Source organism: Larus michahellis, chromosome 4, assembly GCF_964199755.1.
Source record: "Larus michahellis chromosome 4, bLarMic1.1, whole genome shotgun sequence".
Classification (NCBI taxonomy): Eukaryota; Metazoa; Chordata; class Aves; order Charadriiformes; family Laridae; genus Larus; species Larus michahellis.
In genome coordinates, this window is record NC_133899.1 from 64,159,614 (window position 1) to 64,176,050 (window position 16,437).

At 37.1% G+C, this 16,437-nt stretch overlaps 1 protein-coding gene across 4 annotated transcripts in view; it reads left to right on the forward strand.

Moving 5' to 3' along the window:
* Positions 1-16,437, forward strand: part of MIPOL1 (mirror-image polydactyly 1) — a 192,331-nt gene that overhangs the window by 48,209 nt on the left and 127,685 nt on the right. For all 4 annotated transcript variants that reach the window (XM_074585190.1, XM_074585188.1, XM_074585187.1 and 1 more), the window contains 3 exons: positions 163-298; positions 2,170-2,275; positions 14,572-14,701. In XM_074585190.1, coding sequence (XP_074441291.1) covers positions 163-298; positions 2,170-2,275; positions 14,572-14,701 — 372 coding nt within the window. The remainder of the gene's footprint in view (positions 1-162; positions 299-2,169; positions 2,276-14,571; positions 14,702-16,437) is intronic.

The following is a 16,437-nucleotide window of genomic DNA, read 5'->3' on the forward strand; positions in this document are numbered from 1 at the left end:
TAAGAAATGGTAGAAGGACATCCATTTTAATGGCTATTTAATCCATTTGCGATGGTTAACAAATTTTGATAATTTATTTCTGTGTATTTTATTTCCAGTGGGTGGAGGGAAGAACTGGTTTTGCATTATTTTTCTTTCTTTTTTTCCCCCTCCTAATCACAGCACCATGGAAAGAAAGGCTAACAGGATGCTCCCTGAATTTATACCTTCATGGAAGGATGCTGCAGATTTAGGTGGAAAAACAGAAACTGCATTCCTTTTAAAAGAATTGGACACTCTGAGGGCCAAAAATAAAAAGGTACAATTGAGATATTCAGATCACAGGGTTTGATCTTCTATGGTTGTCTTACAAAACATACATTTTAAACTGTTTCTAATTTAGTTTTGTTATTTATTTTAGAGAACCAATCAATAGCTTTCTTGTCATTTTAGATTCTAAGTATCTGCTTAAACAACCGCTTCTTTGGAATTAAAAAAGTCTTTCATTCTACCCTTTGACCTTTTTAATCAGTGACATAAGTTCTTGCATCATGGATGAAAACCAAAGAGGACCAAAATCAAGGCTGGGATTTCATGAACAGAATCTGGAGCTTGTGCTTCTGTGCATGTGATCCAGATAACGAATGTGCCCTGATACCTTCTCTTTGTTGAGGGGAAGAAAATTCCATCCTACTTGCACACTGCATTGCTTCTAGCATTAGTAGCAGTTGCATGCACCTAAGCCACAGAAAAGTCTATAGTCTTTCCATGAAGTGTCATTGAATATTCAATGGCAAGCTCAGATATCTGTCCCAGAACAGATTTGGTGAATTCCCAGTTAAAAGAAAGGCCTCAACATGTGAAAGAATACCAGTTTTCTGGCTGGTGATGCACATGAAAAATTATGCATTTACACCACAGGATCTTCAGGCTGTGATGTCAGCACTCTTGGTAGGAAACAGGCTATTCATGCAGGCATGCCACCTGCATTTTGTTCCATGTAATTCTGAACTTCCTTAGCGAGAAGGTCCACAGCTGGTGATACCTGAAGAAGAGAATCATAGAATCATAGAATCATAGGGTTGGAAGGGACCTCTGGAGATCATCTAGTCCAACCCCCCTGCCAGAGCAGGGTCACCTAGAGCAGGTTACACAGGAACATGTCCAGGCGGGTTTTGAATGTCTCCAGAGTTGGAGACTCCACCACCTCTCTGGGCAGCCTGTTCCAGTGCTCTGCCACCCTCAGGGTAAAGAAGTTCCTCCTCATGTTTAGGTGGAACTTCCTATGCTCAAGTTTGTGCCCATTGCCTCTTGTCCTGTCCCCGGGCACCACTGAAAAGAGCCTGGCCCCATCCTCCTGACACCTACCCTTTAAGTATTTATAAGTGTTGATAAGGTCACCCCTCAGACGTCTTTTTTCCAGACTGAAGAGACCCAAATCCCTCAGCCTTTCCTCATAAGAGAGGTGTTCCAGTCCCCTAATCATCTTTGTAGCCCTCTGCTGCACCCTTTCCAGCAGTTCCCTGTCCTTCTTGAGCCGGGGAGCCCAGAACTGGACACAGTACTCCAGGTGCGGCCTCACCAAGGCAGAGTAGAGGGGGGGGATGAGCTCCCTTGACCTGCTGGCCACGCTCTTCTTGATGCACCCCAGGATGCCATTGGCCTTCTTGGCCACAAGGGCACATTGCTGACTCATGGTCATCCTGTTGTCCACCAGGACTCCCAGGTCTCTTTCCACAGAGCTGCTCTCCAGCAGGTCAGCACCCAACCTGTACTGGTGCATGGGGTTGTTCCTTCCCAGGTGCAGCACCCTACACTTGCCCTTGTTGAACTTCATAAGGTTTCTCTCTGCCCAGATCTCCAACCTGTCCAGGTCTCTCTGTATGGCGGCACAGCCTTCCGGTGTGTCAGCCACCCCACCCAGCTTGGTGTCATCAGCAATCCCAAATACAAATGGTGGTGCGCACATTGCTGCTTGTCTAGTGGAGCAAGATAGGGCAGATGATAAAATAGATAATTTTAACATTTGTCCTTTAAATAAATACATATAATTAACTGAACTTCTGTTGTATTGCTTATTATTTGTATTTTGGGGGTAAGACACTATTATTTAAAAATTTGTTGTGGTTAAAATAGTTGATTGACTGTTTCAGCTAGATAAGAATCTCACTGTCCATTTGTTCAATTCAGCTTCAAGATAAGCTGTCTGAAAGGGACAAGGAGCTGAAGACAATAAAACTGGACTTAGAACTGCAAGAGAGAGCTACAGAAGCTAAGATTGCAGAAAAGATTGCAGGTACCGTAGGCAAGCGTTTAACAGATGGCTGTATGGCTCATACAGTACCCGCGGTCGCTATATGACGTGGCCTAGTGAATGTTAGCTTTATTTGCTAAAGGAGGGAAGATTTGACTTTTTTTTTATGTGTGGCTGTTTAGAGTTGCTTAGAAAATAGGTGGCTTTAACATCCTGGTACTGGTATTAGCAGGAGCTTTACCTGTATTCATACTGATTTGGGCATTAAATGCATTGTTAACACCATGTCAATCCAATCACAAAAAGGTTGTTTGTTTTGTTGGAAGGTCCTGAACAAACAAGGGGAAATAATGATTACCAGTGCCTCTACCTTTCAACCAGCAGTTCAAATACCACTTATTGTTTTAGCTCGTTCAGAGCAATACTACCCCCTCGCCGTGTATGGAGATAGTCACACATTCACCTCAACTAGAGACCCGCACTTTTCTTGAAAAATCTGTTCTTTTGGTAGTTAATGAATTTTTGTGTGATGATGGTGTGTCTCCAGTGAATGAAGTTTATACAAATTCACAAAATGAAAGGTTTTTAAGTTTACAGTTGAAAGTGAATGCATGCTTGTATTTGTTGTTAATTGTTCTTTGGGTAGACATACAAAAGTGGAGACAGTTTGTATTCTGTGGTGTTGGAAATTTCTAAAGTCATGAATCTGAGTATTTTTCTTATTGTAAAGTAGTATGTGCAGTGTATCCAGTGGATGAAAAATACTCTGAGGTTTTTCTCCAAGTGTTTCAAAGAAATTAATGGGACTACTTTTATAAATTCATCGAATCATTTCTTCATAAATAAAGTGTAAGCTAGGAAAAATTGTGTCCTCAGAGACCACAACGCTTCATATAGTATTAAAAGTACTAATACCTGACCTCAAGCCAATGGTACAGATGATAGGAGTAACTGTCTTCAGGAAAACGGAGCAGAAAATAAACTCTCCAGCTGAAGAAACAGATGGCTGACTTTCCACTTAACATCAAACTCCTGAGAATACAGTATTCTGTGTATATTATAGATGGAAGAGAGAGTTCCTAGATTTTCTGTGGAGGAGGAAGGGAAAAGCAAATCTAATCTACATATTACGAAACAAATGGAAATACAGGCATAATTTTATTCTTATTTCAGTTTACATAAAATGCTTGCTTTTATTTTCAGAAGAAAGAAAACCCACACTGCGAATCACAGTTATATCCAGCAGCCGAAAGCTAATGCAAATTGTTTGGGTTGGATCCCAAGTTTTGCGTTTGTTCCCAGATATTTGCACAGTGTTTTACCTCTGTACCTACAATAGAGAAATACGCTCTTTGACATAGGTGTTCATTGCTTGTTAAAAACTGGAAAGAAATGTGTGTCAGAAGGTGTGTCAAAACCTTGGTTAGTTTCATTTTTATGGATACAGTTGAAATATTTGTTAGTAAATTGTTTTTTCCTATGTTACTGTTTAAAGCTTCTAATTATGGCCTATGCATAATATTCTCCTCAAAACAGTATCTCATGAATATGGTTATAATAAGTAACGTAGTTATTCCATTTTAAAAGGAATAATAAACCAAATTTTAATGAGAGCTACAATGTGTAATAAGGATGACCTTTAAAAAAATACCCTTTTTTCTCCTTTTATAAGTTCAGGAAGTATAAAATCCTTTAAATGCAGAGAGAGAGGGCAAGAGGCTCCTTACTACTTTAGCTGTTTGCAAAAAGGAAGCATCGTTAATATTTCATGGTTTTTTTGCTTCCTGTCTCACTGTTCTAAGAATGTTGCCGAGTTTGGATAAATGTTTTGAACTTTGGAATGATGTGAACCAAAGTTTTGGAGGTCTATGTGTGTCTTTCTCATAAAAGCCTTGGGGAGAGTTCTAATGGACAGGCAGAACCTAATAAAGACAACTCAGTGTGTTTAAGGAAAAACTTTTTTTTCCTTGTGTTAAGTCCTTTGAGGAAAGGAGAACACATGCTGCTGTGATTTTGTGTTGCTAGTTAATGTTTAATTACTGCAGTGTATAACACATGGTAGAGTGAAGCTTGTAAATATGGGTGTTTGCATTTTTATTATTACTTAGTACTGACTTTATGATAAGAAAATGACTCCACAAAATTGTATTGAAAAAAACATCAGAAATGTTATCAACTTTGAGGAATACTACAATTCCGTTTTGAAATGTAACCCTCTAATTGATGGGTTTTACCTAAACAAGTCCCATGGAAAGAACAGAAAAACTAAAGACAAAGGCCATTTTAAAATGAAGCTACCACAATCTTCAGAAACAAATAACACAAAGCTTGCTGCTTTATAATTTTTACTTTGTTCACATGAAGAAGTGAAGAGGAAAAGTGTAAATTTATTAAATGCTTCATCAGAGAATAAGAAATAGTAGAGTTAAGGCAGAAGTGTTTCAAAGAAATTAATGGGACTGCTTTTATAAATTCCACATGATGGAAGAGAATGTTCAATATTGTGCGCAGTAAATAACTTATATTCAGAAGGTGTTTATTTTTAAATTTTACAGACCTGGAAAATGAATTTTAGAACTTCCTTGGGTCCCTATCTCTGTGTCAGGTGTCTATGGCTAAGGAAAAGCAGGTAATTCTCAGTTTTGGTTGCAGGCTTTTAAGCATTAGAGACTATCGTTGCCACAGGATCTTGCTGTTTCTTCATTGTTCTTCTGTTGGATATCCTCTCATTATAAGCCAATGTCTGAAGGTAGCATGGGTTTCACTCCCCATCATGAAGAGAATAAGAACAGAGGCGGAGGCAACATCAGGAAAATCAAGGAAGAGCACATCGTGAAGGAACTGAAACTAGGAAACTAAAGAAAAAGGGGAACACAACATGTGAACTAGGCGTGAAGAATAGGCAACTCTTGAAATGTGGGACTGCAAAACAGAAAATGGAATGGGTGCAGTCTGTGGGAGGGGAAAGGGAGAAGGAGCACACATCTTCTGAGGACAGACTGGAAGATAAGGATGGAGGCATTGCAAAGGAGTAAGTCTTCAAAAGAACTAGCAGAGAGAACAGATCTCGCTTTGGATGGACATAGTAAATGACTTCATTTTTGCCGAACAAAAGAATTATACAGGGGGTATATAGGAAGTTTTAGAGGAAAAGAGCTGGTTGAGTGTGAGAATTGTAGAGCATAGTGGTAGCCTCTCTAAATGGAAAAAATATTAAAGCCCTGGTCTTCTCACAGTAACTCCCACCATTACTGCAACAAGATATACCGTAGTTGGTGTCAGAGCCTCAGCTCTTGTAATATTTTTGTTGCTATCACAGTGTTATATATTGGGACTAAGAATAATTCTGAAGGAAAATACAATAGAAAATATTTCTTGTTACATCTTTCTTTAGCAAAGGCTATTCTGTGGGGGGTGTTGACAATATCTAATACTAGTGTTACTAAAACTTAATACATTTTAAAATCAGTCAGCTGATTGAGTCCAGCCCTGCTAGGTCTGTTAGGTGTTGCACACTACCTTTAATGCCTGACAACTCTATGACCGTTCTGCAGATGCTCTCTGAAAGACCAGGGCAATGATGGGAAATATAGTGTGGAAAAAGGGGAAAGCAGTACTTTTAATACTGTTGTATGTGTTATACAGCTTTCAGTCTCTTGGAAACTACGGCAATATACCTACAATGAAGTTCCTTTTTTCAGGTTTGTTTTTACAAAAATGTTGAGAATTAACATTTGTGGTATTTTGGAATTCTTGAATATGGTATGCAAATGTTAATGAACATTATTTGAAGTTTCCGCAATTAACTTGAAAAATAATTACTGAATGCATATGCAATAGTTTTAATAGCAAAAGTGAACACAAATATCCAAGTGGCTATTAGCTTAGAGTTAGTTTGATTTAATATCCCATAAAGGAAGAGGAAATAAGTAATCTTGCCAGTAATAAACTTTGGGTGGCAATAACTTCCAGCACAGAAGAAAAGTATTTTCCATTTCTTCAAAGCTCACTTTAGAGTCCCTTTTTAGATGTTATTTTTCTTTCTTGCATGTCATCCATTAAAGATTAGCTGTGGAAGGTTGGAGCATGGAGAGATTATGAATGACAGAACAACTCCTGCAGAATAATAATCAGTTTTTGGTATTTAATGCTGTTTGACTTTTGCAGACACATTTCTTATTAACCTTTGGTACAAACAGAAATCCAGGTTCCTGATATCTCATGGAGAAGATGAATTCAAGATCCTCTTCCAATTAAACTGAAATAAGGCCAATATTGGGCTTTAGCCAAAAGAACTCAATAGTTCCCAACCCTTGTGTTTATAAACCTAAATATGAATGATATTTTACAGTTTGAGTAGGTAATGCATATACTTCCCTAACTCAGTTTTCTGTGCATAATTCATTTGTATATAGTCTATATAGTTCTTAGGGATTTTATTGTATTAATGCTTCATAATGTAAAACTACTTCCTGAATATTTTTTCAAAAAGATTTCCTGGTAAATAACAGAATTTTGAAAATAGCTGTAGGATTTGAATCCTCTGTATGGAAAGGCAGACAATCCATCTAAAGGACAGAAAAAAAACCCTAATCCATCTAAAGGACAGAAAAAAAACCCTGAAGGAGGGAGTGTTGTGACTGAGAACATCTTGGCTTAATTTTTAATGGCTTAATTTGAAAGAATGTAATTTTACCTTCAGATTGTCAGAATTATTGATTGTCAAAATGTTACGTGCAGCTCTTTGAAGTACAATATACGAAGAGCTGGCATAGGTTAAAATGTAAATTACTAAGCTATTTATGGGTGGAGCTTGTATGTAAAAAGCAAGCCAGTATCTTCTGCATATTTTCATGATTAGTCTGGCCCTTCTCTCTTCCTCATTATGGTGCTAGACGAATATAAAGCATTCGGTTTCATTCAGGAATAAAACGGTCTGCAAATAATCTACTTTTTGGAGTATTACAGAAACTTTTCTTCAACCTGACAAATTTTAACTTGCAAACTTTAATGCAACAGTTATATTTTTTCCCCTTAAGTAAATATTTAGGCATCAGCAATTATTCACCAAAAAAAGCGTAACAGCACTATGGTTTGAATTTTGAAGTCAGCTGTGTTTAGTGTATTAGAAATAGAGGCTTAAGTATTGTACAGGGATTGGCTTTCACAAGAACTGCCTTGGGGTCTGTGTATAATACTCTCTCCTATTCTTTCCCACTTTATTTTTTTTTTAATTGAATTGGGATCTGAGTACACAAAGAAAACCCTATGCAGAGCTGCCACTAAGCAACTTTAGCCTTTTATTAAGAGCGCTGTTTATAGCATTGGAAATGTAGGAGCAGATGAATGCTATGCACTAAATACATACAACAAGTACAAAGCAATAAAGAAGTCACTGTGTTCTATCAGTGTTTGTTCAGATTGCTTTATCTATAAAATCACATTTAGGTGTAAATGACTTATAGCCTATAATTCCTGGTACGGAACAGTGAAAACACTTAAGTAGTTTTCCTGATCTTCTTATCACTATTTTGCTTTTATTTTTCAGCTATAGGTCATAACTGAAAGTAAATGAATGATAGCTTTCAAAAAAAGAGCTAGGAACTTAAGTTGTCTGTTTAGTAATAGAACATTTCAGCACTATTTTTAAGTTGACAGTCAGCCCTGGAGCTCATGGTAGTTTGCCATTAACCTGAATGAGAACTGCATAAGGGCCTTAGGCTTTGAACATTTCTAGGGATTATCTGCATTTTGTAACATGTATGCACAGAGACCAATTAATGACACATTTTAAAGGCTTTCATAGCAATGCAGTAAATTTGGGGTGGTTTTTTTTTTTATTTGGCTACGATAAGAGTGGCTTATTTAAGAACTGTGAGCACAGTCATTAAATCTAGTAGAAAGACATTGCAGAGGATTTTGACTTCTAAAATTGACTGGATAACAAATACATACATATTTGTATTTCTGTAAGAAGATCAAGCATATATCCATATGGATAAATACAATTTAATAATAGCGGCCCATCTGGAAATGGCAAGGATTGTGTCCAAGTCCTCCTGTGATTAGACAGACAGAGCCCCAGCAATAGTGGACAGGAATGTCAGGACTGACGAAAATGAAAAGGCAGGTAGTCATTGCACCTCTTTTCCCAGTATACATCCTGAATTCCTCACATTTGTGTAGCTGCTACTCAGAAATCCAAAGTGAAAGCACAATAAAAATCCCTAAAAAGCTTCAATTAAACCTGTCTGTAGGATAAGTGTCAGCTGACAGTTTTTTCGGGGGAGCAACTGAGCAGGATAAACAAGAAGCTCATTACAGGAATTTTGAATTCGAAGTATGACCTGGCCAAGCAAGTTCTTTCATGTTTCTACTTTTCCTTCAGACTAATATACATCTCCAAAAGGCAGAAAACAGAAAATATTCTTTGTTTCATTTTTCTCATGAGTTCAACATTCACTCCTGTATTAGAGCTGTATACCTATATGAAACAGAAGTGGAATCATGTATCAAAATTTTTTGAGTTATTAATCATTATTTCAGTCAATTCTTGAGTATTTAAGATGCTCAGAGCCTTTTTTGTGAAAACATTATCTCATTTGTATTTCTTGTTGCTGTAATGGTGCGAGTAACCAGTAAAATTACCTTGAATGTACCAGAGTCAATGCCAAAGAAAATTTCAAGTCACTTATTGTTCAGCAACCACTGAACTTGAATACTAAATCTTAAACTGCAAAACTTCTGCAACAATACGTTGTTATTAAAAGAAAAACTTTATCACCATTTCTCTTTCTTGGAAGTACCTGATCACTATAATTGGTGCTTGTTACAAAAACAATTAGCAGAATTTTAATTGTGCTATTTGTTGGATTACTTTTTTTTCCACATAATCCAAAGCCAAAAGCAGTATTTCATCACACCTGTTAATGTAAAACACCTTGCAAAGTCCAAAATATTGTTGTTATTCCTGTAAAACTCACTTATTTTGAAAGTCAATTGTTACAGTGTTATAATATTTACGGCATCTCCTGAGATAACAGTGTGGGTAGTGATCTTATCTTTTTGTTATAAGATCTGGCCTGTGTACTGGATCTTACATTTTTTTAATGAGTAACGTGAAGTGATTTCTGCTGCCATGGATGTTTTAAGTCCTAACAATTTCTTCTTCCTTGCCTCTCCTATTCAGTTTTTGTATTTACACAGATGACCTCTAGGAAATCAGCAAACAAACTTTTTTCCTGGGAACCATGCTTCCCTCCCTTCCCCCAAAGTTCTGTTGTTTGGAAAATCATGAACCACTGTTTAAACTAGAATGATTTCCAAAACACCTTACCACTACTGCTGTATTTTAAAGGTAGTTCAAAAAGCGTAGAAGATAGGTTTGCCAAAAGAATCAGGTTCAACTAAGAAAATATGTACACTGCTTTGACTCAGTAAACTCATACTCAGTATGGTTCATCTTCTTCATATTTACTTTTGCCCATATTAGAAAACAATTAGCTTACTAAACAAATTTGAGTATTTGGGAAGAAAAAATCTACTTTGAGTCTCTCTCATTTGACTAAGAATTACATGATATTTGATAAGCTTGTTTAAAAATGGACATATCCAAATATTATTGTAAACACCCATTGATTTGTTTTACCTGCAATATAAGTATTTTACTTAGTTGGCTTACATAGTAGCTAATAATATTTGTTAATGTAATTTAACTGCTGTGAACCTTTACTGAACAAATATTGAAATTTATACAAGTCAAAGAAAGAGAATCTCTAATGACTTTTGTAAAAGCTTCCATTTAATAGTTAAGGAGAAAAGTTTATATGACATACCAGATGCAATTAACAGTAGATTTTACATTTAATAAAAAGAAAGAAGCATATGTATTTGCTTTATTCATTCCATCATAATTTGCATTAGAGCTGTGGGTGTTTAATGAGCAAATTCCAGCTAAAATGCTATATTGATTTTCTAAGTGAACTTTGTAATAGCTATCTACCTTACAAAAGCTCTCTGTTTACAATTGTTTTCTTTACTAAAAACTAAAAATGTTTTAGAATTGATGAGTTTAGCATAATGATTCCTTTAAAATAAAGAGCTCTTTTAGAGTGTGCAGGGTTTTAGTTACAAGGAGAAAGATGTTATTAAATTATTCTAAAGCAAATAAAGTTTATGCAACTAAATAATAATGTCACATTTGTATATATTACACAGTTTGCAAGCATGGGAAAATAATCCTTTTTTCTTAATTTAGCACTATGGGATTTAGATGTTTTAACTCTTGAATGTCATTATATGTATATGAATTAGTAAATGACACAATTCATTTTTGCTTAATACTTGACTATTCATACTTCATTTTTGTGTGTCATTTTCTTGCTTGAAACATGAGTTCTATAAGAATTTGTGTTTCTTGTTGGTCAGGCCTCAAGATAAACAGGATAGGGTTGGTTGGTGTGCCATTGGAAGGTCTCCAAGAAAAACCTTGTGGTGTCGACCAGAGCAGTTGGTGACTAAGTAGCTGGATCCCTTTTTTCATTGGATCAGGCATCAAGTCAGTGTGCCAGTACGGGGCTCGTATTTTGCTGGATATGCCATACCTTGAATGGGACTCAGGAGCCTGACTTGTTACTCTCAATTAATTTTTGCCTGGCATTTTCAAGAAGCATAGGGATGATAATCTGGACATTCTTTTTAATATGGAGGATGTTTATGTTACTGTCTGTCATAGACTTCTGATTGGACAGTTTGTACTTCACATACTTTCCTAAACATGACACAAAATGTTTAGATTTGCTGCTGCGTTGCAACCCAAAGGTGTACGTATTGTAGTTGGCTTATTTGAAGAATCTAGTGATCCTTATCATCCTGAACTTTTACTTGTGACTCATCCATAGTTTAATGTGAATGGTGAACATTGTTGTTAACAACATCATAGTTTGGACTACCTGCAATTGTGTAACTGTTATGCTATTCCATATAGCATTAAAAAAAAAAGAATTTGCAGAATATTAAATAGTCAGAAATGTATAGGCATTGGATAACAGAAATGGCTAACCTAAATTCAGCTGAAGTTTTGGCTGGTAAAGGAGTCAGATGAGTTAGCCTTCTGTAGACCATTAAAACGAGCTAGATGAGGAGTTCAAATATTTCTTAAATTGGTCATTTCTTGTGATCACTGGCAGTATTGCTACATGGTATTGAAATGCCATGTAGTTAAGTATCTTTTTTTCCTTTTTTTTTTTTTTATAAACTTAGATTACCATGCAAGCATCATACAGGATTTTCTACACTCTCCCTAATCTGTTTTAATATGAAAAAATTAACTTGCAATATTACTTATAAGACATGGAAGCAAAAGCCAAACACCTGTAATTGATATGGAAAAAGTATAAATTTTTTTTCAGGTATTTGGTTAATAGTTAAATAGTTAAATGTAATAGTTAAAAGACAGTATTTTCTAGTGTGTCTTTGGGTGGGAGAAGGGTTCACTGTTCAATGTAATGAGGCTCTGGGCTGCTATCAGGGCAGGTAATATTTGAGATAAACAGGATGTTTAAGTTTTTTCTGAATGTTTTCATACTGTTATATATACACGTTACTTTGGTTTAAGCACAAATAAGCAACGATCTGGTTTTAAAAAGCCTGTATAGTTGTCATTGCCACTGGTTATAGCTCCTCAGACAGGGAACTGGACATACGAAAACACAGTCCCTCTAAGTGTAATTGCACACTCAAGATCCACTGTAGCAGTCAGCAAATTGTGGGGTTCCATGCTAAGGTGGTGACGCTATAGGGTCTGGCAGAAGAAGGGATGCACTCAAAGAAGTTAACTAATCTGGAACCTAATTAACCCTAGAAAAACAATAAGTGCCAAATCTTCAGTTATTTCAGGCAGCTTTCTATTCATTCCAGCAATTGTTTTCATTATGAAAATTGCATGTTTCCACTTGCAGCTTTGTGGAAAGGGTTCTCTGTGCAGTGTCTCTTGCATGATGCTAGATAAATTGTCATGATTTACTGGAAGAACTATTGTAAACAAATATATTAGGGTATAGATAGGTAATAATTACTACACATAATTAAACTGCTCGTGTATTCCAGATCCAGCCGGGACATAGAAGTTTTATTGTCATTTGCCCTGGCAGTCAATGCTGAGGCACAACTTTCCCTGCTATCACAGATCTCACCAACCAAGTGGAAGCCTGGTGACCTGAAATGCACAGCCCACTCCGTGTGATTTGTTCTTGCTGAGCCCCCTACCTTTGCAGATATCACATTCATCCTCTGCAAGTGCTGCAAACTTATTCCTGACTAGTACTCTGTGTGTATGCAGTTTTGCAGCTGCTTTACTCATGCTTTATTTTTTCCGTTCCAAATCAAGTAAAGCTTCCTTGTTGCAAACAGGGTAAATAGAGCTTCAAGAAAAAAAGACGCTATTCCTGTGGACAAGTAAATACTCGAATAGAAGATAATTAAATCAGTGTTTGTTTAGTTTTCCGTATGTTTCAAGATTTGTGCTTCTGATGTTGAATATCTTCTTTTGTTGTTTCTTGTTGGGACACAACTAGTTATGTTTCTGGCCTAATGACTAGGCTTGCAGTTCCTCTGCAGATTTTTGTGAAAGGAGGGTCTGCACTCCCAGAAATGACATTTAGACTATCCCTGTCTTCTTTCGTCCAGTCCGTTGTTACCGTGTAACCTTTTGCTAGACCTGCAAAAAATGCTTCCTTACTCCTCAGTGACGCTCTTCTCCCCAGCTTGAGGACAAGAGGATTGCTTTCCTACCTTGAACATCATCCTAATTAATCTCTCCGCATTCTTTTTCTATTAGTCTTGTCACTCATCTTACCTCCCTGGTTGTCTGAGCTGCTTGTAAACTGTGCTGAAATTTACCACTTTTTGTATTTCAGTTGGTTGGGGTGTTTGGGTTTTTCTTCGGTACTGATAATATGTATTTTGTGCCTGCAATTTAGCTGCTACCAAAACATACTGCTCTGTGCCTATTGTTCCATTCTGTGAAGAACCATTAAGTGTTTTATGTTGCACTCCACACATTGTATGGAGTTTTCATACAATAATGTACAAAGGTGAACTAAGAGTAATTTAACCTATAAAGGCAACAAAGTTGAGTTCAATTGAGGCAAGAATGGAAGGGATAAGAGCTCTAGCTTAAAGTTAAGAGGAAGCCTTTCTTTGAGATCTTAATGACTTGAGCAGTGGTTCAGAGAGGAGCAGAGTTCTAAAGGGGGTAAGAAAGCCCAGCAGCAATGGATTAATAAAGAAGGTTCTTGAGAAAAAAAAATGCCAAAATTTGCAAGAGACTGTAGTATGGTGTTAGGAGACTGTGGCTGAGCACCAGCTTGGCAGACTAGAAGGGGAGCATGGAGAATCCTGGAACCTACAGACCTCAGTTGAGTTTTTGGAGGTGCCTGTGACAATGGAAGAGGATATAGACCTCTGTCTTGGAGTGACAGCAGTCTTGCTATGGCATCCCTGAAAGTCCCTAGGCGTTTTGACTGCAGGGTTTTATGATGACTGTGAGGAGAGATTTGCAGTATTGCAGAGGGAAATGATGAAAGTATGAATAAAGATTTTAGTGGAGGCAGGGTCGAGGTAAGGATTCTGGCGGTGTGCCAGAGATGGTGTTAGACATATTGACAGGGGAGAGGCAGGAAGAAAATGTAAGCTCAGGATGAGGAATGACTTGAAGGTGTTAGTTTGCTCCCAAGGATAGACAGTAAATCTTAGTTTATTGGCACCTAATGCTCCAAGGTCCATGTATGCCGTAACAGATAATATAACAGTATATTACACAATAAAGTAAAGGCTTGGCAGAGAAAGAGAGATGCCAGCTGTGCCACTCTTGTGATACCAGAAACATATGAAAATATTATAATTTTTAATGTTTAATATCAGTGCGCCACCTTGATAGGAAGCAGTGTGATGGTAGAAGTAGTTTTAATGGATTGTTACTTTTAACTCTATGTCCTAGAAGAAACCTACTAGTGTCTCATATGATTCTGAGCTTTAAGAATTACTTTTCCATTAAGCAAGAATTCAGAATGCAAAGCAAATCCCTTCCTTGCCCTGTTTGATTATACAGGGGTGAATTTGAAAACATAGCTTTATTTCATTCCTTAAAGTATTCATTTTAGCAATCAACAGCAATTTAGTGTTGTGTCTGAAGAGTAATATAGAGCTTATCCAGAGTAATCCGAAGTCAGTGGAGAAATGTTGATTTTAGGAGATGCTGGCAAAGGCCCATGTAAGTGCATCTAATAGTGTATTTCCCTGACAAACTTATTTGTTAAACACACTGGTTACTTTTGCAGCTTTGGTGGAAGAAGTTTATTCTGCTCAACGGGAACGTGATGAGGCTGTCATGGCAAGGCTTAGGTTAGCCAATGAAGAGAGAGATGAAGCATTTCTACGGGTCCAGCGTTTAGAAGAGTCTCTCAAAGAGTAAGTATACATTTCCTGCCCTGTGCAAAAAGGTTGTTGTGTCGGTCTGTGACTGTCGTAAACTGCTCAACGGTAGTTTTGTAGGATAACTTAGTACAAACTTCTCTATGATGAAGTGCTAGGTTTGTGCTAGTCTTACTGTGCCATGAGTTAATTTATTAGCTGTCCTATAAGACTGTATTTTTCTCTAGAGACTGAGAGTGAGGTGAATAATTTTAATCACAAAAATTAAAAATATAATCAAAAGCTTTGGTATTGATTTATTCGGGGACAAATAAGACGAATGTGACATTTTATAGGGATCTTTTGACATGGAGTACCAGAATGTCAGTCAGAAGTTGTAATGTATAGGAAATCAATCAAGCCCTTAAGCCCACTAGACATTTTCTTCAGCAAAATTTCGACTAATGATGTGGGTGATGTAGTAAAAATATATGGGGTTTTTCTTATCTTTAGTGTAGGAGCAGTTTGTAAGGCAATAAGGGTATAATTAATACTTCACAGAGTTTTATGTATGCCATGTTAACACAACAGAAATAGGCAATCTCATGTTAAACAAAACTCTTAAGTCAGGAGAGGAAGATTAAGAACAGTTTCTTTCCTCACTTTGTGATATAGGTAGCTTTGAAGCTACGATTTGCCTCTCCATGTAATTCTTCTCCATCTGAGTTGTGATCATCTTGGTTACCATCTATGGTAGTCCCCAAGGTCTAGAGTGACTGAGAAATTTCTCCTATTTTTCTACCAAGAGAAATACAAAGCAAACAGAGAAGTTTTTCATCGTAGGACACTGAATAGGTGCAGTTGTTAGTTAACTAAATGGCAGGCAATTATGTTTGAAATAATGATTCTAATAAGAACACTCTTTCCTCTTTATGGCAGAAACCAGTCTTTTGGGTATTTTTGTAGGTAAGGCCAGAGAATGTTATCTAAATAAATTTCTGTAATCTGCATAGTTTGTGCACCATTACTCTGTGGAATTTAGAAGTTGCTAGAGTTTGTCACAGCCTGTAAGTATGACTCAACAACAAGATTAGGGGATTCCATTCCCACAAGAATTAGTGCACAGTTTGATAGAGTCAATGTCTCTACAGAGCCCATTCTAGGTGTATGTGCATCTGAAATCTTGCTTTGAGCAGCAGTCTCTGAGGAAATTACAAGTGTGCTTCACATTCCCCTAAGAGGCATCATAACTGTGAGCCTTACTCCAGTCTTTCCAATTTCTCCTGTCACTCTTCTAATTTTGTATGTTCCAAGAATAAAGAAAGCAAGTAAGTTTTGTGTGGCCCCAAAATCAAATGAAACTGTGTATAAACTGTTAGCAAAAAACTCAAGATCTTTGGGATTAAGGCACTTAAGTCCTGCAGCAAATTAATTATTCTGGTCGACAGACCCAATCAATGACTTTTGGGTTTCTGGAAGAAATCACAGGTAATTAAGCACGTATGAGGCATATTGTTGCGTTTTCTGCAGTGGAACCCATAGACAAGCATGTGGCAGGTCTTGGTACGCATGAATCCCTCAGAACACCATCACTTGTTTTCCCGTCAACCTCTTCTGCCTGCTTCACTCGTGTACTGGAAGACCAACTCAGTTTTAAGCATAAGGACAAGACAAGAGAAGAAACTCCATTTCTTGGAGAACATACATACTACCTTCCCCAAAACATGTCATAGCAGAAGGCACTGGACACCCTGGTAATGACAAAAAAGGTACTTGTTCCAAGGAGAGGGTCA